Source organism: Bombus vancouverensis, chromosome 2 (assembly GCF_051014615.1).
Source record: "Bombus vancouverensis nearcticus chromosome 2, iyBomVanc1_principal, whole genome shotgun sequence".
In the NCBI taxonomy this organism is placed as follows: domain Eukaryota; kingdom Metazoa; phylum Arthropoda; class Insecta; order Hymenoptera; family Apidae; genus Bombus; species Bombus vancouverensis.
In genome coordinates, this window is record NC_134912.1 from 10,296,926 (window position 1) to 10,318,578 (window position 21,653).

The following is a 21,653-nucleotide window of genomic DNA, read 5'->3' on the forward strand; positions in this document are numbered from 1 at the left end:
TATCGTTATATACTATAAGAATAACAAAATAATAATTCTATATATCGTAAGGTATAAGTTCAGGCTTTAATTAATCGCATTCGACTTATTCTTACGGATGATATATTTATTTGTCATTTTAACGCAGTAGAATAAATACATTTTACTAATTGAATGTGCGACCGAGAATTAAATCGCTTGCTCGTTCCGCAATGGCAATTACGACGGAATTTGGATTACCGGAAATGGGAGACGGTAATATACTGGCATCGACTATTCTCAGTCTTTTGACACCTCTCACTCTGTAACAGAAGGATTTACGCTCACCTAAATCTGTTCCCCATATCACGATATCGTTATTAATGAGTCAAATAATTCACAATAAAACATTATGTATACAGGGTGGTTGGTAACTGGTGGTACAAGCGGAAAGGGGGCGATTCTACGCGAAAAAAGAAGTCGAAAATATAGAATAACAATTTTTCGTTTGAGGCTTTGTTTTCGAGAAAATCGACTTTGAATTTTCGCTGGGTACGCGTGCGGTACGTTGTAACGGATCTCACTGTAGATCGTTGTCTCGATGGAAGAATTTAAAAAAAAAATTTTTATTCTATATTTTCGACTTCTTTTTTCGCGTAGAATCACCTCCTTTCCGCTTGTACCACCAACTACCAACCACCCTGTATATTCAATACGATATTTCAAATCTGCATAAAAGAATTATCTCAAATGTATTGTAAGAAAGCAAATAACGAAATTATTACTTTCTGGACTCTACTTTCACTTGAAAAATATCGTACGTTATAAAAATAGAAAATTAGCAATTTAGTACGCTCCAGAACGAAGCTCAACTTTCTTACCGTAATTTCTCATCGACGACTGCACGATCATCGGTGCCCATCCTGCAGGAGCCACACACGTGATAACTGGTGAGAGCACCGACTCTCAGCACGCATTCCGTGTATTCGATATCCCGGTAGTCTTGTGGCAAATGTCGACACTCTTCTAAATCGGGATGATGAACGTTCGCGCCATACTCACGAAACTTGGGCGTCTCGAGCGTCTGAAGAGCGAAGTTTATCGCTGGAAAATTCGCCTTCATCATGCAAAGTGCGATGGAAAAAGAAATACACGGTAAAGAAAGATGATGTGTCGCGATAAAAAAGATTTGCGTACCTCCGTAAGTGCATAGAACGTCGTCGTAGTGCTGAAGGTAAGCAGGGTCGATTTTTGGATGATGGCGAATATTGTTAGACCTCAGTGAAATGCTACCACGACTTTTTGGTTGTAAACAGTAGGATAGAAATAGGAATCCTTCGCGACTGTTGTTGTCGTAGGATGGATACATCGACTTGTAATGCTACTTATTATCGTTTAGTTAGAATCATGAAGAAGAGAGTATGGTTTTTATAGAATAAAATTTTCTATGCTACTCCGGACGAAATATCTTTTAATTTTAATCAAATTGTAACAATTTATATAATTTTGCATTATGTTTGGATATTCACAATTTTATTTTTTCAATACGTTGAATCGTAGAAAACGATTTCAAATATTCATAAACTTGCTTCAGTTATTCAACTTCGATCGATCTATGTTGTTTTCAAAATCTTGTACAAATTCTTATTCAAATTCTTATAAAAAATCATACACGAACATTTGAGAATTTTATTAGTATTCTAATGAGATACGACCGTTACGATTACATTGGTCAAATTTCATCGATTATGTTATATCAAACTATAAAATATATAGGAAGTAATAACAAATGATAATTTGTTAAAAAATTGATCTCAAAACAATCCTCTTCGAACGACAGTAAATGCTAAGCGACGTAGGATGTGCATGAAATAAACACACGGATGTCGAATTAGAAATTTAGTATGGCGTTCTGCTTACCTCTATTTTGTAATTAGACAAACTCCTTAATATTTTTTCATCGGTTGAACCCATACCAAAAAGCATAACTCCGCTATCATTGGCACGACCCGTCGCCATTATACCATTAGTCGCGTACCATCCTTAACAGTAAAAAAAAGAAAAAAAAAAAGATTAAAATTTCAGACAATATATCGTAAAACGTAAAAGAACAACGTTAAGATAATTTGATACCTCTTCCAAAGACGAAATAATTTAGTACCTCAGGAAGCGTTTGTAACTTGTACAGAGTTATGCTTACTCTTGCCTGTAGATTAACATAGAGCGGAAGAAGAAGATGGTCAAACAGATTTTTGCCCACTTCCGGAACATTGCTCACCACTGGTATCTAAAAATATCTTTACTCTCTGATTGCACGTAACCATATTCGTAGGAAATATTCGTACAAAATGATTACGATATCACATTTCGGAGATTCAGTTTGGAGAAAGATCAAATGATTCATCACCTGAAATTTGTCAAGCTCTTCGGCTGACCCGATTCCCGAAAGCAAAAGCAATTGAGGGCTATTGATAACACCGGCACAAAGGATCACCTCTTTTCTCGCAGCGATATTTCCCACCGATCCATCTTTGTAAATCACCTTGATCCCATCTGCGTTCAAATTCTCTTTGAAAAGTACCTGGAAATTTACGAACGATGTATTCGAACGTTTGATTCACACGTTGATATATTTTATCATCGAGAATGATATTCAGGGGATTATTTAAGTTTAACTCTTGTTAAAAATCACCAGGTTCCATCGTTTACTCTGTTGTGTTTAATAATCGTATATAAATACGACATAGATCGACTATTACATTCAAATTTAATCTTCGCAACCAATTAAACTGTACAGATCTAAAACCTACAGTGGTTACAAAAGATGCTTTTAGACCATCGTATTGATTATAGTATTTATTTTCTGATCAGTCAAGCCCAGATATATTAAATTTCATATCATTCGATGTTACATTAAAACAATTTTAATATTACGATAATGAAGCCTGGTAGATGGTAAAAATATTGGAAAATAAGATTTTTCCAAAGATACCTTTTATAGCCACCGTATAATAAAATACCTGTAATAATCTACAGGATGGTTGGTAACTGGTGGTACAAACGGAAAGGGGGTGATTCTACTCGAAAAAAGAAGTCGAAAATATAGAATACAAATTTTTTTTAATTTTTTTTTTTTCATTCTTCCATCGAGACAACGATCTACAGTGAGATCCGTTATAACGAGACGTGATAAAATGCACGCGTACCGAGCATTCAAAGCATTCAAAGTTGATTTTCTCGAAAACAAATCCTCAAACGAAAAATTTGTTCGACTTCTTATTTCGCATAGAATCACCCTGTGTAATAAAACCACCCTGTATAATAAAAATGCCAGAAATAAAATTTAGATAAACGCAGTTCTATCGTACGATGCTTTTAAAAGAAAAGACAGAAGAAGAAATAAAATCTCACTTTGGAAACCAACGTGTTTATCAAAATATGCAAGTTCTTTCTATTCCAGGCATTTTGCAAATGCGCGTTAAACGTGCTCCAGCGGGAACCTCTTTTCGTCGTGTACATCCCCTTTTGAAGAGTCACATTATTCAACTTCAACGATTCTTCCGCCATGAGAAAAGCTTGCGCCAGATATTCTTCCTCCGGGCTGGACATTACGTTCATGATATCGGACACCTTTTTAAAGTACGGAAGTAGATCGGCGTGTGACCATCCTCTCGGCCAGGCTTTGTAATCTTCCGGCTTTCCGAAGGAGTGAACCAAGTGATTTATCTGGCCGCTGCCGCCCAACCCTTTGCCTCTTGGTATCTTTTGTATCTACGATAAAATCCAATCTTTCTCAATCAATCGAACTTGATACTACGTGGACTTTAAACGGTACATTTTATAAAATCAAGTTTTTCTCGTAACGAATGAAATATTTGTTAAGAATTATTCTTTAAGAATTAAGAATTATTAAGAAGAATTTTTTAAGAATCAGCGAATTTTTGTTAATTTTAAATCCATCCAGCTACATATTGAGGAAAATTTATAGAATTGAAACGATGCTATTCGCGAAAAATATCGTTTATTTCGGGTTTCGTTTTAACTGTACCAGCCTTTATATCTTTTAAATGTATTGAAAAATATGAGTGCACGTTGCATTGTTTCACATTTTTCAATGACAATTAAAATATTAATTTTTTAACCGATTCAAGATGTTATAATCAAGGGATATTATGGAATTATTGGGATCCAAAGTTCAGCTTTAAAATGAAAAATGAAAAATTTTAACTATTTTATAGTATAAATTATAAAATCTTGATTCGTAAAAATGGAAGATCTGTGTTTGTATAAGGTTTCTTATGGTGATCTGAAGATGTTCAATTTTCCTTTACGTGATTCCAAAATCCTTTGGAAGAGAACCTTTGCGGTTCCGTGGAATAGGACCAGTCGACGTCAGTCTTTTGCATAATTGGTGCCAAAATTGGAACGGACGATATCCATCCGAAATGTCCTCCTGCTTCGACCAACAAAACCGACACGTTCGAAATTTCGGAAAGCCGTGACGCCAGCACACATCCTGCTGTTCCAGCACCAACTTCGTAAGTAAAAATTCAATTGTCAATATATCATCATCCTTGCTGTACATGAAGAAGAAAAGTTACCATAGAAAATATACGTCAAATATAAATGTCAAATTATATATATAGTATAATAGAAATATAATTTTGTTACAAATTTGTAAACACCAATGTTCCATTGTATTTATGAACTTAGAGAAAATATTAGTTTTATGTTAAGATTAATATTTTGTAATATGCGATAAAAAGAATTTATCATATGTAGTAAATATGTGCAAATTAATTATTCAAACTTTACACAATCTTACTTTTAAAAACAATATATTACATGGATTCTATATCATTACATAATACCTACGATATTAAAATTAATTAATAAACCATATTTCTCAATGTTGCCCCCTATATCACTTGACACTTCTTTATCGATTTAAAACATCAATTTAACATCATTTAAATTTTCACAATTCTCCGAAAAAACCAGCTTCCACGTACAAGAACGAGAAATAACAAATTATATCCATATACAGCCGCAATCACAATACTAGATTGCATCATGAAAATTTATTTCGTAATTCAATTTACCATGTTACCTTCGGTTACACGTTAAAGTCAATTCACGTCGATCATGCATCTACATCGATCGATTAAAAGCCCGGATCAAGAGATTAATTAGTTACATTCCGCGTACCCGCTTCCTTCGGATAAAAGTTGAAACTCGAACGGTATCGCAGTCACCGACATTGTCCGGTGAAAAATTCACCACTTACCGATTATGTAATCGTAATGCGTATTAGGAAGCTCGATAATGCTGGTTGGACCGTTGAAATAACAGTGATACAGTAATGACGCGAATAAGACGAGGGTCGAGATTAGCACGTAGTTCCACATCGTTGTTAAGATATTCACGGTCCGTTCGCGATCAGTGTCACTGACAGTACTGTGATGGACTAACAACGATCGGGGTGCACAGTAATTCCAATATTAAATTAGTATTTCCGTTCGCAATCGATACCCGCTTATAGTAACCAAACTAGACTGTCACAACAGAAACATAATGGCAACAAAATGTGAATTGCCGTCTAAATAGAACTACATACTTATAATAGAAATAAGAGAATTTAGGGGCGGTTAATATGAATGGATGCAATGTGTGTAGCTCCGCATTATTACTTGTACATTAATAATTGCCTGATATTTCGCTGAACTACGTTTTGGCATAGACCGAATTTCTATCGTCTTTTCGTAACGTGTGATTTTTGACGAGTGGAATTCGAACTAATACTAGTTTTAAAGCGTTAAAAAGATCGTTATTTTAAATATTTTGCGCGTGTAAAGTTTATGGATATTGTACAGTTTTTATGTGCATTGTCAGGAGGTCAATTAGCGAAATGAGATGATATTGATTTGCGTTAAGTTTAACTTAATATTATTAAGAAACACGTTGTCGTCAAATGTAATTGGCGCTCTGCGATAGACTGGATACGTAGGAAAGGTCGGTATCGTGATTACGACTTTACCAACTAAGGTCTAATAATTTGTTTTCATTCGAGCGTCTTGAAATGCATTTTTAAATAGTAGAATTTAGATTATACGAGGAAAAGAGACTATGAATATTTAAAGATCGCGAGTTTACTTTTATGGATATTTTATCGTATGCTGTTATCTGACGGCCAGAAGTCGAAATATAATATAGAGAAAGGTGCTCAATAGATATCTTATCGTGCATCGGTAATCCATTTATTTGTGATGTTATTAGATGGTCGTTGAAATTTTTTAAATATTCTTTTAAGATATTATAACATAAAATAAGATAAAATATGACGTATGTATAATATTGTATGTATAAAGACAAGGAAAAACGCGGAGGGTTTAACTGGATCTAAATGTTATAAAAAATATACGTTGTCATTTAAAAGTCTCAAAAACCGGCTGGTCTTCGGCAGAACTGGAAGTCTGAGTGCATCTACTTATCTTTTCTAATCATCTCTTTGGCAAGTATTTATTATTAGTTGAACGGCTAGTCTGTCGCAATCAAGAATCATCTCGCGTCGATCAACAATTTACCATAGCAAATTAGTCGAGTGCCGCATCGGACCGAGTGCGAATCGCTCGTACGGAACAAACGTGTGGTCAGATGTTCGTCTTAATTCTACGCAAATATAAACAAACAACAGACGAGCAAGTCACAGTTGCGCGCGTTTCCTTGTAACGCCAAATAAAATCAAGCAGGAAATATGACTAGAACAAACGAATCCTTTGCAGATAATCAAAAAAGGTGACTGATATTGGAGAATATAAGGAAGCTTTGGCACCAAGTGGAGTGGAACAAATACAAGAAAATGTTCGCAAATGAAATATGTGAATCATTTCAACAATCGACAAGAAGCTTTCAGAGAACTAAAAATATTAAGTTAGAAGACTGTTACTTGTGTGCATTGTTCGTAGTGAGTGTTGCATGCAATGTAGCAGTACTATACGTCATTTATCATTTATATCGCCATATTTATTATGAAATGGATTTGGAATTGGAAATTATATGTGGAGAACTCTCAGACATGTACTTTTGTTACGGTGCAGCAAGCTGCAATAGCACTAAAGCGCAATGTTTATATGACGCAAAATATCCTAATAGGACTATACCCAGCACAAAGATATTTTGCAAAATAGTACAACGATCGCGGGATACAGGTACATTAAAACCTGTGAAATCTGGCAGCGGAATTCAGCACGACGATCCGGATCTGGAAGACAGGATACTGTATTCAAGAAAATTTCAGATTAACTACGAAGATTGTTGCTGCTGAAAAATGTGGCAGTAATAGCATTGTATATTGAAGGAAAAATATCTGCATACATAGCTTTCGAAAAGTTCAGTAATTAAAAATAGAAAATTTTCTCAGATGAAAAAATTTTTGCAAAGGGATCTCGCCACTTGTTCCACGTTTCGTTCACGGACACCAGACCCTTTCCTTTTTAAAATCGAGAAGGTTTGGAATTGTTTAGATTGCTTAAAATAAAAAAAGTAACTTATTTATACTATTATTACATTCATCATAAAAATAAACGAAATTGTGTGCTTATTTTTTAAATAAGTTTTCTGTTAACAGTAGAGTATCGGAGACGAAACTCGATGATAGTACAACATTGACCACAAAACGCTTTTATTCCTAGTGTCCATTTTTTTGGCAGAATGTCATCCATAAGTATTAGCGATATCCCTATTTATCTCTGTTAGAAACGCTTTGAACTGGCTTAGCCGTGTTGCCAACTGAAGGACTTGGGAAAGTGAAACAGCCGAACATGGCGGTCGCAACGAATTCTTTCGATACTTGGCTCAGCAAAAAATTACAAGCTCTAAATACTGATGAAGGTGTATTTGGATCATACATCAAAGGAATTTTAGAAGGTGATGAAACGGAGGATGAGAAGACCGAAGCCCTTGAAGTCATACTCGCGGGCATAACGGTGAGGAGCACACGGATTGTGAGGTTAGAATATGCTTGCTGTTCGTAGCCGTGTATTAGCCGGTCAAAAATAACAACAGAATTATTATTATTTTCTCCCTTGTTAACTCGCATGTGTTTCGTCGAATTCGACACACTGTGCATTTCTTTTCCATGCATGATTGCTTGAATATGATTGAGATATTCGCTATATTCTTTAACATCCTAATAATTCGATGATATGCAATGAGCAATTAAGTGATGTTACACAAGTAATACTCTTCATTTGTAAGATAGAAATATTTCTATATCTTGTTTATGTTCCAGGACGATAACATTAGCAAACTTGTGACTGAAATTTTAAAAGCTTGGGCTGAGTGTCTACCTGTTGAAGAAGTTAGTGCTCCAAAAGTACCAGTAGAAGATGTGGATGTCAGATTAGCAAGAATGTTGGAATCTCAGTCTCTTCCAACTACGACACAAAGAAGTTACACAGAAGAGGAGAGGAGAATAAGAGAAGCTATTCTTGCACAGTACAGTCAAATGTCAGAAGAAGAGAACAGCGAAGGAGATGGAGAAGAGGATGGTGCAAGTGGTGGAGACTGTGGAATCGAAAAGAATACAAATACAGCTGCTATAATTCAACAGGAGAGAGAAAAGAGGGAAAAAGCTAAGTTGGAGAGTCAGAGGAAAAAAGAGAAAGACAAAGAAGATCGGTATGTTTTCGATAAATTGCCCTTTTTATATAAAACTATAATATGTTATTATTAATAAATATGTTACCCTTATTTAGAGAGAAACAGAAACAGTTAAGAGAAGAGAAGAAGGAGAAACGAAAAACACAAAAAGGAGAACGGAGAAGGTAGCATTGGGACAAGAGGATATTAAGTTATACTTCCAAATATGAAATAATCAAATGCAAATCGGCGTACATAAATATCTATGTTTATTCTTGTGCATGCAATGTTCTTCAACAATTACTTAAATTATTTAGTAATTCTTTGCTAGAAATTTGTGTGTGTAGAATGCATATCCTAAATGAACACGATATGAGACAAGCATCAAAATATACGCGTTTTGCAAAAAATGTTAATTCTATGTAATAATGTTAACTATATCATATGTATATGTATGTAAAACATTGCATCCTGTGCCTTCTGTCTGTTGAAAATTTCTGTAAAATGTAATTTTCTTTAAAATGATTTTGTACTCATTCTTTTTTATTTTCTTTTGAAAAATTCGAACTGATCGTATTCTCTATCATTTGTATTTATATCGCTTTAAGTCAATTTGAAACATCGACGTGGAACTGCATTATAATCAATGTAGAACAGTGATAATCCGAATACAGATAAATGATTTGTACTTATTATGCTTAGTAGTGTATATATATATGTTCCTTTTTCTCATTATATAAATTATGTATTTAAGACTAGTGCATTAAATAAACCATTTAAACATTCATTCAAACTATATCCGAATAAATTAGACGATTACAATTATTGCCCTGCACTTTACAAACTTTTTGCTAATGGGATAATAAAAAAATAACACAGTTTTATGTTTGTATTTTTTATTAGTATATATTTACACACAAGATATCGTGTCGAAACCGAGTCATCTTGGTATTGCATTAATAATGAAAGACAAACGCAGTAAGATAAAAACAAACGAACAAATGATACAAAAGATGATGATGCTTCAGTATTGTATCGTTACATATACTAATGTCATTATCATAATCATTTTTTTTTTTTATTATTAGCAATTCTTCTCTTCGTTCACTATAATTAAGTTGGGCAGAAATTGACGAACTCACACTTGCACAGTATAACAAGATCTTTCCTGCTGTTCAATGTCGAGTTACAATTGTTACAGATCATCGTTATCAATTCCTGCTCTCTCACTCTCATTCTCTCTCTTCCTCTCATTTCCTCCTATATTTCATCTATTCTCTGTGAATATCCTTTCCCCCTCCCGATATTATATCTCGTTTTTCTTTCTTATTTTGCAAAGCTCATCTCGTTACACGTCGAATCAGAATTCTCGCACATATATTTATGTATATACGTTTAATTGGTATAACAACCGAAAAGTAACATACGCTAATACATCAGCTAAAGAAGATCACGATTGGAATTTACGCTATATCAATCTCTGTTTCAAACATGCGAAAAATCTGTGTCTCGTTACCAAAGATATATTTTATTATTATATTTTGTACATGCTTTTACTTCGAGGAATATGTTCTATGTTATAACCACATGAAATCTAATCATATCAAGAGAACTCGACAATGACGGAAACGTACGGCGCAATGCGAAGGAAATTTACAAATCCCGTTGTAGTCTCTCTTTCGATCGGCAACAGCGCACAGAATCCTCAAGAACAATGGTACAGATTTCGATGAAAAAGAGAACAATAAACTCGCTATCTGAAGTTCCATACACGTTTAACTACGAGAATTTGACACTAACACAAAATTTGTTATTAATGATTGTCCTATTGGGATACACTGAGTAAGAACAATAAATCGTCACAACGACAAATTTCATGAATTAATTGAACGTCCAGAAAGGGAGGGGGAAAAGGGACGGTCGCGGCGATGGCGATGATCTCGCCATATATGCACACAGTAACTATCTAATTGAATTCGATAGATCTAATCACGTCGTTAACTCGATAATTAGTTACACGCTGATCCTAACAGACATACGCTAAGAGCATTCCACGCTGAAGCCTGAAAGAGAGTCTTCCCTTTTTATTCTCTAGTAAGAGTTTAGACCTTTTTAGATCATCCCCCCATCTTTTTTTTTTTTCTTGTAACACATTTTCGGACTAGAAAGCGACTGCCTTGTATGTCCACGTCATTCTGGCTATCAGAAACCTGAATGACAAGATGATTCTTTCCCAATCCAATCGAATTTGACATAAGAAATTCCATTTTAGAGAATACATCGATTGATTATTCAAGCTCAAACACCTCTTTGTCTTATATCATCTTTTTCTTCTTTCCTTTTTTTTTTTCATTTTCTTATTTACCTTCTTACTTCTTTTTATCTCTAAAGGAAGTATATTTTAATATTTTTTGTTTACTTTTGTTTACGCTTTTTAGGCATATCTCGCCTCACGGGATACGCGTACGAGCGCGCATGCTTCAACGTGAGACGATCAGTTTTTACATAGATTAGTCGATTCTAACGCATGTAATTTGATCCCACTGTATACAATATAGTGAACACAACTAAAAACTCAGGGACTGTACAATCGACTATGAACGACTCTGTAAGAACGAAGAAGCATGTCGAAAGATAGAAATACTTATCAAATCGATCTCATGTTTTTCGTCCTTGCAAATTTGTCGCGTCAAATACTATTCGATTAAATCGTTTATCTTAGAAACCGATACGACGAGTATAATGTTTTGGCATGCTTCTCGATCGAATGATTGGTAACTGTTTATTTAAGCACTTAATTCCTTTGCTTCTACTGCACATTGGACACTGAACGTATGCTCTTGCGGGTGAAATAGCGGCAGTCATGCCGTGTAATTATATTCATCGGACACATATATGCATTCACCGCACTCGATAAACGATGTTCGATGAAATAAGTTCATCGAACATAGACGATCGGATGTCATCGTTGTAACATGTAGAAGATTCGAAGGAAGATTATCAGTGAAAAAGATAATCCTCCCCCTGAATTGAAAATTTGACAAACGATTTAATCGATGCAATTGTAGACGATCGAACAGTGCCGGGGGAAGAGTAAAGGGGAATAGAGGACTCCATGTACTGGAGCTACGTTGTTTGAACGGTCTTCTCTATTTATTTTCTAACTGGATATCCTATATTTAACTCGTTTTTTCGCTTCCGCGTGGGTTACTTAACACGTAAAATTGTATATGTATATATGTATATGCGATAATGTAACGCATTCTCGCTGGACGCATTCTCTCCGTAACACGTAACTTCCCTGCTTCTTTTTCTTTTCTTGCATCTCTGTGCTTTCTTTCTTTTTTTTTTTTCGTTCGTTCTCACGCACATATGCATACGGACGCACACGCGTTATTTTTTTTCTTTTCTCTAATGTTAGTTATTATACACAATTTGATATTTCTTGTTTTGCTATAAATTTGTCTGTGTGTTTGTTCCGTGTGTGTGTCTGAACGTATGTGTGCTGTGTAAATGTGGCTTAGATACTACGGTCGTTAAATGTTGGACTCGCTGCTCTGACTATAGTCGAACAAAGTGCTTCTGTGGGCAGCTCTCTCTCTTTTTCTCGTTCCGGTGACGCCTGCGAATTTAGAACCGTTCGTTACGCACTTTGAATCAACCAATTCGATTTTTAGAAGATTTACAAACCCGCGAGATATTTAAAATATATTCTCCACATGGTAAACGTGTTAAAAAATTAACGCTATCTTACATATCGGCTATTAAGTAATGCGAGTTCGTCTTTTGTTCTTATAGGATAAGGTATGTAAAAAATATTTGAATATCTTTCTAAATTTTTCCGAACGATTTTTAAAACTTTCAATTGTATCCTAATATACTACTATAACAAACTTATAATTCAAGTCTGTTCCAGGATTTCTACCTTTGAATCAATCTGATTTGATCAGCTTCCTAAGAATTATTCTATATTAGAAGAGAACAAAGATATCCACACATGTTTCGAATACCTTATCCTACATTCTTCTCTTTAGCATCTTCCATAATATATCTATTTATCTTTCATATAATGTAAGTTGTCTTCCATTACGCCATGTCCAAGATTTCGTCTCAAACAAACCAAACGAATGCTTAGGAAAGATGCGTTTAATTAAAAACGTTAATCAGAGGTATTTGAACGAATCAGTCATAGTTTTAAAATCATAATGTCCAAACACGCAAAAGTCAGAAGAAACATGCAGTTTAAAAACGGAACACAGCCGCCATGCCACGGTCAAGTTGCATCTTCCTCCTTACACTCTTCAGGATGCAAGATAAACGTGAGAAAGATAAGAAAAATGCATTACAGGCTGTGGTCGTTTAATCGACAAAAGTAGATAGGTACTTATACGATAAAAATGTATCTTGTTATTATTATAAATGATCGAGGTTGATGTCTTTAAATAAAATTCTAAGAGAAGTGACACTGTTTATTACTTCAGTCTTTCTTATGCGAATATACTTCTCGTTTCTCTTCCGTTCTTTTCCCTGCCATCCTGTACATGCGTTTTAATATTTTCACACACGGCTTTGGCTGTCGGAATCATCATGGCCTCTCGAGGCTCAGCGACGAAATGCTCGAAGACAACTTACGCTTACATCCTTATAAGAAGCGATTTTTGTTATCTAATTATATTACCAGTCGAAACGCAAAAAATAACGCTCGGCAAAATATGTGTCGAAGATTACTAATAACGAACAATTACAAGTATACGGATAACGCTAATGATATTTATCGTAACTACGAGTATATCTTTTTCCTCGTTTAGTTGAACTTTCATTGTGATTTTTTGAACACCGAGCGGAAACACTGTTTCTTCTTCTCTTTCCCGCGCGCGCGCGCGCGCGCGTGTATATTATGTGTGTATATGTGTGTGTGTGTGTCGAGGCAATATATATTACACGATACAGAGGTTTATTTCCCTTCAAATCCTTCGCATTTACGCTAAAAGATACAACGAATCTTCGATCTTAATCTTTAATAGTCGATCGATGAGCGAAGAGATGCGATTTCTAAAAAGATTGGCTAACTTAACAGTGAAAATACAATGAGAAATAGTGAGAAGTTGAGGCGGTTAATAGAACAGAAAAAGAACACGATGCTGATATCTCGTTTGGGCCGAGAAATCATACCGTAATATACCAGTAAGTGTGATAAAAAATTATGCTAAGAACAATGTGGTGAAGAAATTTCATGCGACTCTTTTCTAAAACATACCTTCTATTGTAGGAAAATCAAAGTACAAAAAGAAAGAATGAAAGTTAAAGAAGAAGCGAATGCGTGCTGTGAATTGTTGGGTTTTGAAGGCTTAATTATGTCTGTACAATCCTTATAGTAATAACAATAATAATAATTAATAATAATAATGATAATAATAATGTTATCTTTCTGTGTTATTATTCATTGAATAACTTCGTTAATATCGTAATTATGTAATCTTGCGATAATAGCGAGAGCGATAAATCAATATTAAGAAAATAATGATTGATAGTTAAGAATGAAAAAAGATAATCATTAATTATAGCGATCATTTACTTCTTAATATCAGAGATCTACGTAAAAGACAGTGGTAGATTAATATCACAATAAGACTACTCAGGCCTCGTTGAAACTGGGGCACATGTTTCATTTCCAGGAGTTTCGCCTCTTTCTTTCTCTCTTTCTCTCTCTCGCTCTCTCTCTCTCACACACACACACACACACGCACTCTCTCCCTTTCTCACCGAGGTTTGCCTTGACGTTTCATTATTAATCGGTACGACCCTGTTGTCACGGGGTTTCAGACGACTCAGGTTCTACTTATCTTCTTTCTTTTTTTCTTTTAAACTTCTTTCTCCACGTTTTAACCGCGATTCGATGCTGCATAATGCTCTATGAGAAAATTTCGCGTTGCGCGGTAATCTCGTTGTTAAAAACGCATTCACCCTTTTCTCGCTGCGTTTCTCATACATATTTCTTCGTATACATACAGTATACATATGTATATATTTATATATAGTAACCATAACATTAATTTGCGCTCGTCAATTGCGAATCGAATTTTTCTTACAATGTTACTAATCGCGACGATCGTTTGCGCCTATAGAATTATATATATGTTTTTTTTTTATATGCATCATTGGAAACACAGGGCCAACTGTGCGAATGAGAGGTGCGTCGTTCATGTTGATGGTCTCTCTCTATTCCTCTCGATGAACGACGCGCCGATGTGACCGTTATCGTTGGAAAAAGTATGCACACGGCAAACGATCCTCTCTTGCTCGACTCGCGGTTTGCAAAAAAAGAGAAAAAAAATAAAAAAATAAAAATAAGAAACACGTATCGTCTCGGCTACAGTAGCAAAATTCTCGCTAAACACTTGGAGGATAAGGGATGAACGTTTTGGATAGGGAGTGAGGGAACGAAACTCTACTTCCGATCGACTTCTACGATATCGGTGCACGCGCGTCGTTTACGATATTACCTGAGTGACATTGGGGCCGCTGGGATCAGATTTCATTTATTCTCCTCTTTTTTTCTTTTCTTTAATTCCTTTTTTTCGTCAGTCGCGACTGAACGAACCGAAACGACCGCGTTCTCCGTTTCTACTATAATTAAAAATCATGCTGCTCGTTGTTCGCATCGCGCGCGCGCCTCGTCGTATTGTTTTGGCCTCATACACGTCAATACAACGCCGAGAGACTAGCGAGAAATCACTAGACTAGTCTTTTGGCATCGATAACGATCCGGGGCCAGATCCACAGCCAGCCAATTCTACGTGCCTCGATGTCATGTATCATTCCCAAGGGTTTTTCTTCTCTCACTCTTCGAGTACACCGGATATCGAAACTCGCTACTCCTGAATTATCCATCTTCACAAGAGTGCCATCATCGTAATTGATAAATTCATGAATTGCGGATTATTTTGGTCTTAACCGGTCGTACGACGGCCGTGCGTTTGTGTATGTGTACGTGGTTTGCTTTTTATTGTCGTGATTAAATCAGCCATCCAACCTGTTACTTGTTCCAACTAACAAAAAAAGTGACCAACATACGCCTGTCATTTTCTTACAACAATTAGTGTACAAAACAATCTTTTCATATATCATCTCGGTGTATGTCGGAGAGCGAGTGTTGTTCGATCGCGACACGCGAAAGCATCTAGAAGTGGGTAGCGCAAAACCGATTTCACAATATCGGAGGTAAAAACGTACCGGAATCGTCGAGATTTGGATCCAGACTCGCGACGATATCGCCGGTCGAAGCGTGCCTCGAGGTAGTGGTCTGCGTGCTACTCGCGAGCGCGTGGCTGCTCGCGCTTCCGTTCAGCTTGCTTTTCACTACGAGACCTGCGTTGTCGGTGGTTTCGGTCGTACTGATCCTCTGCACGTACTTACGTCCCTTGCACAGACGATACATCGAGTACGGAGGATCTTCGACGGTGGTCGCCCGTTGCCTCGGCGCGCTTACCGTCACGCTCACCGTCTGAGCGTGGGCGGACTGCGACGAGGTTTCCATGCTCGTTGTGTTCGCATTCGCATTCGTGTTCGCGTTTACCGTCGACGCGGCTATCGTCGACGTCGAGGAGCTGACGTGAAAGGAAGAAGAGTTCAACCACTCGTGACGCATTGCCTCGTCGGGGGTCATGCGCTTCTGTGGATCCCACCTGTCGGAAAAGAGGAATACACTTTCGTTAGAAACGTTTCTCTGCAGCGCGATGACGATGTTTGAATGGGTTAATGACCGTGCTTTATGTGTCTTTCAAGCCAGATGACTTCGTGTCGATTCTTTGGAATAGGACTTGTTATTTTTAGTCTTAAGGGAGCCAAACGTATTACAAGTATTATCCCATAAATAACGCGAATGTTCTTTTGTGTTCAATAAAATGCTCTATTTCATTTGGAGATCCATTTCTTAATTTCTCGTTTAATATATTTTCTCGCTTTCTTATTAACTGTTTAGAGTAATCGCATCACCTGCGAGATAGCGGTTAAATGTCCCCATTTTATATTGGATAAGAAATTATAAATTATGTATAATGAAAACGTACTGTATAAGTCATATATCAACCAAAATTTCTCCAAAACGAACACGCGATAAATAATCTTTCGCGATTCTCTCCTTCTTTTCAAGACGGCAAGAACGTAATCAAAAATTATCAGAAGAAACTTACTCGAGGCATCTGCGAACGAAGTCAACGAAAAGTGTGTCAGTGCAACGGAGAGCTATAGCAAGATTCCTGCTACCAGCCCACCTTTTCTTGCCCTTGCTGTTTGTCACGCATCGAGGACTTCCCTTCGGATCTGAAACGGATCCTTTCGATTTTAGCTATACAATTACGTACCACCCCTGCCCAATATCCTTAATAAAAGATCCTTCCCTCTTCTACCACTATAATTTATCAACTTCTCAATGATACAGTACGCATAATAAGAATATCCCCACTTCGCGTTTCTACTCACCGAAGAAAAGCCTGCGACGAGTCGCGAGATCGATAATATGTTCCGGCGGAAGTCCAAGAACTTCCATGATGCAAGCAAGCTGTTCGATCTCATCCTCGCCGGGGAATAACGGGCAACCGGTGTAAAGTTCGGCCAAAATGCAGCCTAAACTCCACATATCGATTGGCGTACCATATTGAATACCCAGAATCACTTCTGGACTTCGATAAAACCTGGACTGAAGGTATGTATATACACGCTGGTGACTGTAACACGAGGATCCGAAATCTATCACCTTAATCGAGCTGCATCCCCGCTGTTTCAGAAGCACGTTTTCCTGCAACGAACAAGAACGACGGATTAGAAAATGGCGTTAACCACAGGGAGAGACCTCGCTCCCATTAACCCCTTGCATTCTTTGCTCTTTACATCACTATTTACTTTGAACACGGTCTGCTCATTAACGCGTCAACTACCGAGAACTTGGAACCTTTATCAACTGAGCAGAGATATTTTCTTCGATTTTGTGAAAAAATTGATCGGGACAAAGGAAATATAGAAACTCTAACGAGGTTTTAATTCTAGAAGAAGAAAAAAAAAAAAACTAGAACTGAAAGTTCACAGTTTTTACAATAGTTAAGAAGTTTAGCTTTTGAATTTCATGAATGAGACTGTAATTTGAGATCAAACATGGTATACTTACGGGTTTCAAATCGCAATGAATGATATTCTCTCGATACAGCAGTCTCAGGCAGCTAACTAACGAGTTGGCGAATCGTCGTATTAGGCTCAGGCTAAATCCCTTATAGTTATTCTTTTTGATTAGCTCGTACAAATTCAAACTGTAAGAAGAAACACGATCTATGTGAGTAATTTTCTACAAGAAATCTTCCACGGTTATAACGGTGCATTTTCAGAGATTCGAAAGATTTGTTTGCAAAATATATGGACAAAATCTTGTTTCTCTCCCTATGTTATATATGTATCTTTTCATATACCTTTCAGAGTGATTTCTTTGGTACAAGTTTTTCACTTTAGTCATCGGTACACTTCTATTGGTGGAACGCTATCAAATGCGTGTTTCCCCAAAAGAGGAGAGCGAAGATTAAAGAAAAAACTAAAACGAAGACGAAGCATATTTCGTACCTCATTAACTCAAAGGTGATGCACAAATGGTTCCTAAAGTAGAAGTATTCTAGCATGTGTATCACATTGTGCGACGCGTTCGCCTCCAAATCCTTCTTCCTCAGGTGGTCCAAGATCTTCACTTCGACGAGCGCCTGATGATGGAATCTCTTTTTGTTCCTGTAAAGAAGTACGTTGTATGATATGTCGCTTTAGGATCGAACAAAGCCGGATAGGTACGCGTGAAAGGAAACGGAGGATGAGCAACGATAAAAACGAGCCGTGATCGTAAACGTGAATCTGTATGGTAAAATAAACTGATTCATCGAAGAGACATCAGGGATCATTAAGACGTTTGCTCACCTGATGATCTTGATGGCGATGTACTGTCCCGTCTTGTGATCCAACGCTCTGATCACTTGTCCGAAGCTTCCTTTCCCGATCACCTCCAATATCTCGTATCTGTACAGAAAATGACGAGTTTTTAGTGCTACGAACATTTTTTTACAATAGAAATTTAAGATCTTCGGAATATTTTTCTGGATTTTGTTTCTTATTATGCGTTTGGTATCTTCATGTCGTACTATTTATGGTTATATTTGTATGATCGCAACTGCTTTTTAAATTATATCGCAAGGTAGGTTCTTTTCTATATTTCGATTTGGAGAGTATGAAAAGTTTCGAAGAATCGTTTGTCATTGAGCAAGACACTGATAATAATACTATTGAAATTATTAAAAATGATCTTAATCCTCGTAACTTAGAAGTTATACATTTCGATGTATTCATACGTTCTAATGTGTTCTTTTATTATTAAATTGGAGATTTCTAATCGATCACAATTCTTATTATTGCATATAAAGAATCCGTGGATTATAGAGACTTCAATTTACAAGAACTCTGACTCTTTTCATTAAAATATTATGTTATTAAATAAAAAAAGACGTAACTTATAGGCCTGATTTTTCCACAGTTATCAAAATTGAGATTTTTTGTAAATCGTTTTAATTTATAAAAGGTATTCCGTAAGGGTTGCAGCTAGTTGTTCTAAGAAAGTTTTGATGACGAGTGTAGTACCGACTCGTAAATGTCGCAAATATCTAATTTCCAAGTTATAACGAAATACATTGAAACGTACTTTAGATCGAAGAATCGTAGATTCAGTTTTCATAGGACATTCCCACGATAGATAGTGCGTTTGTTCTGCTTACAAAATGATCGAAGCCTGTAAACTTGTTTCTTTCAAGCAGCGTATCTCGTTTCGCGTAGAATGATTGCTCCTCGATACTCTACTTCTGATTTAAGTAACAACAGGGCAAAAGAAACGTGGACGCGATTGCGTGCTACGAACATGACTTGGAAGGCGATATTTACCGTTTCAGTTGCATCGTCTTAAGCTTTTCTCTTCGCTTTGAAGTATTATCTTGCAATTTATAACATAAAGCTGATTGTGTAACCTTGAACGTACACAAAGATTAAGTGGCAGATTTATTTATACAAACATTTATTTCCTTAATTTCTATCCAACGTGAACGAGCTACGATGGAAAATTTGAGTAATCTGATTAATCGGAAGACAAATTTTCCGTGAGAAACGATTATAGATAAAAATACAGAGCATCATTTATTAGGCGAATAAAACGAGAGAAAGATTAAAAAGCTGCTTTAGGAATATAAAAATCACGACAATTACGTTTTATTTCTCCGGTTTAATCGACGAATAGAATGCGTAACCTATTAAATCGTTTATTGCTCTTAACCGCGGTCGAAACGCGTGGATAATAGGAAACCGTAAAATCGACTCGCGAATAAAACGTTCATTCGAATGTTAAGCTATTAAAACGAAAGTTTCTTAGAGAAAGAGGCAACGACGAAAGGTAAATAAAACAAAAAGGAAACACTCACCTGTACGAGATATGATCGTGGAAGACCTTGTTGTAGCTACCGTCTTCGTCATCGTATCCACCATTTTGGGCTGCGCCGTCTTTGCCACGGATTTTCGTGGCTGACAGTCCGAGATACCAAATCTCCGAGTATTTTTGAATTTCGGCGAGCTCGAAATCGGTGAGCCTCGAACCATAATACTTGCGAGCTATCGCAGGTGTCATTGGCAATCTCCCAGCTGTTTTATTTTTTAAATAATATATAGATCATGAGAATATATAAGATATAGCATGAAATATAGAACAAATGTAATTTGATATTAACAAATTTTTGTTTATAATTTACGTCTCTTATCGTGTTTTATTTCTTTAGGATAAATTAATATTACGAACAGATTAGCACAAGTCAGTATTCCATTGAAATGTTTGTGATTCTAGAGCGTGACGATGCTTCTTGAATTTAAAATTATTGACGAAGTTAGTGGAAGTTATTTATCGAATTTGAAATCAAAATTATAAGTGAACAAAATGTAAAACACGAACTTGTATCTTTTATGTTCGCTACCGTGAACAATTTATATTAAATGAAAATTTGAAAATCACTTTCAGCTCGTAAAAACAGGCAAATGAAATTTCTTAGAACACGATCTAATCGTTTCTTATCGCTTTCTTCCTCGAATATGATTTTCTTTCATAGCTGTTACAATTTGGGGTGCCTGAAAGTGAACGTGAAAATATATTCCTTGAAAACTGCACGAATACAAACGTCATTAAAAACGATGTCAAGGTTCTCAAAAGGAAAAAAGAAAAGGTATTAATTCGCGTAAATCACGTAATCCCATATATTCACGTGCATACTCGGTTGACTTTATCGATACAATACACAGAGTATCATTTTGATATTCGCAAGAACAACAGAGAATAGCGTTCGAGAATCGTTTATTATTCCCTTGCAGGCACCCTGTGGTTAAGTGATATAGCACCACTTCAATTTTATGCAAATGCATAATTGTACGTACGATATACGTCGTGAGATGTGGCATTGATAGGTTCGTGTATCGGCATGTTGTTATGAATGTTGTTAGTTGTGGAATTGGTCGTATTGTTGTTGTCCGACTTGTCCACTCGTGTTGATTTGGGATGAAAGAATGACAATAATTTCTGAAACAAAGAACCATAAAGTTTTATAAGTAAATATAACCATAAAGTATTATATAATTATCGTCATATATCGTTTTATAAAATAGACATTTGATACAAATATGAATAAAACATAACGATACGAGGAAATGTTATAAGCTTTGCTATTTGGTAATATAAAATATGTTTTTATGTTATTAATAAACGCAGAGATTTATTTTATAAACACAAAGACAAAAATTTTATGGGTCGAATAGGATAGTTTTTAATAGAATTTTATAAATGATAAACAAAGCACTGAGATAAGAAAAAGATATTTTACATCGCATATCTGCATTTTCCTAAAATTTAACGAATTCTTAAAAGACTAATAACTTCTCAAGATACCTAGATACATATATTTAAATGTATGTAAACTAAATAAAAACTAAATGTATGTAACTTAACA

At 35.9% G+C, this 21,653-nt stretch overlaps 3 protein-coding genes across 11 annotated transcripts in view; 1 reads left to right on the forward strand and 2 right to left on the reverse strand.

Moving 5' to 3' along the window:
• Positions 1–85: 85 nt before the first annotated feature.
• On the reverse strand, positions 86–5,379 carry LOC117163229 (neither inactivation nor afterpotential protein G). Of its 7 annotated transcripts, none has more exons than XM_033345309.2 (9): positions 5,246–5,379; positions 4,290–4,492; positions 3,370–3,729; positions 2,366–2,539; positions 2,092–2,245; positions 1,879–2,000; positions 1,156–1,339; positions 840–1,062; positions 86–281 (listed from the first exon to the last, which is right to left on the reverse strand). In XM_033345309.2, the coding sequence occupies exons 1-9, from the start codon at positions 5,364–5,366 to the stop codon at positions 146–148; spliced, it is 1,677 nt and encodes a 558-aa protein (XP_033201200.2). In that variant the 5' UTR covers positions 5,367–5,379; the 3' UTR covers positions 86–145. The 7 variants fall into 7 exon arrangements, with proteins under 7 accessions (XP_033201200.2, XP_076483983.1, XP_033201201.2 ...); XM_076627868.1 differs by having other exon boundaries at positions 4,290–4,535; positions 5,246–5,293; XM_033345310.2 differs by lacking the exon at positions 5,246–5,379 and adding an exon at positions 5,069–5,230.
• Positions 5,380–5,492: 113 nt separating this feature from the next.
• Positions 5,493–9,394, forward strand: LOC117163232 (coiled-coil domain-containing protein 43). The gene is made up of 4 exons (XM_033345319.2): positions 5,493–5,626; positions 6,741–7,943; positions 8,249–8,637; positions 8,715–9,394. Exons 2-4 carry the CDS (start codon positions 7,779–7,781, stop codon positions 8,785–8,787), a joined length of 627 nt encoding a protein of 208 aa, XP_033201210.1. The 5' UTR covers positions 5,493–5,626; positions 6,741–7,778; the 3' UTR covers positions 8,788–9,394.
• Positions 9,395–9,477: 83 nt separating this feature from the next.
• LOC117163227 (uncharacterized) overlaps positions 9,478–21,653 on the reverse strand; it is a 267,579-nt gene continuing 255,403 nt past the window's right edge. For 2 of the 3 annotated variants that reach the window (XM_033345308.2, XM_033345307.2), the window contains 9 exons: positions 21,085–21,226; positions 20,088–20,304; positions 18,547–18,645; positions 18,205–18,363; positions 17,762–17,900; positions 17,080–17,395; positions 16,791–16,920; positions 15,832–16,283; positions 9,478–12,220 (listed from right to left, as the gene is read on the reverse strand). In XM_033345308.2, coding sequence (XP_033201199.2) covers positions 12,135–12,220; positions 15,832–16,283; positions 16,791–16,920; positions 17,080–17,395; positions 17,762–17,900; positions 18,205–18,363; positions 18,547–18,645; positions 20,088–20,304; positions 21,085–21,226 — 1,740 coding nt within the window. In that variant the 3' untranslated portion in view covers positions 9,478–12,134. Of the gene's footprint in view, positions 16,284–16,790; positions 16,921–17,079; positions 17,396–17,761; positions 17,901–18,204; positions 18,364–18,546; positions 18,646–20,087; positions 20,305–21,084; positions 21,227–21,653 lie in introns of all 3 variants that reach the window. The other variant, XM_076627864.1, reaches the window with a different exon arrangement.

Coding starts and splice junctions, on each gene's coding strand:
- LOC117163229 (XM_033345309.2), bottom strand. CDS start 5,366: ATGTGGAACTACGTGCTAATCTCGACCCTCGTCTTATTCGCGTCATTA. Junction 4,493..5,245: donor GCATTACGATTACATAATCG/GTAAGTGGTGAA, acceptor TTACTTACGAAG/TTGGTGCTGGAACAGCAGGA. Junction 2,246..2,365: donor AAGAGCTTGACAAATTTCAG/GTGATGAATCAT, acceptor AGATATTTTTAG/ATACCAGTGGTGAGCAATGT.
- LOC117163232 (XM_033345319.2), top strand. CDS start 7,779: ATGGCGGTCGCAACGAATTCTTTCGATACTTGGCTCAGCAAAAAATTA. Junction 7,944..8,248: donor TCATACTCGCGGGCATAACG/GTGAGGAGCACA, acceptor TTTATGTTCCAG/GACGATAACATTAGCAAACT. Junction 8,638..8,714: donor GAGAAAGACAAAGAAGATCG/GTATGTTTTCGA, acceptor ACCCTTATTTAG/AGAGAAACAGAAACAGTTAA.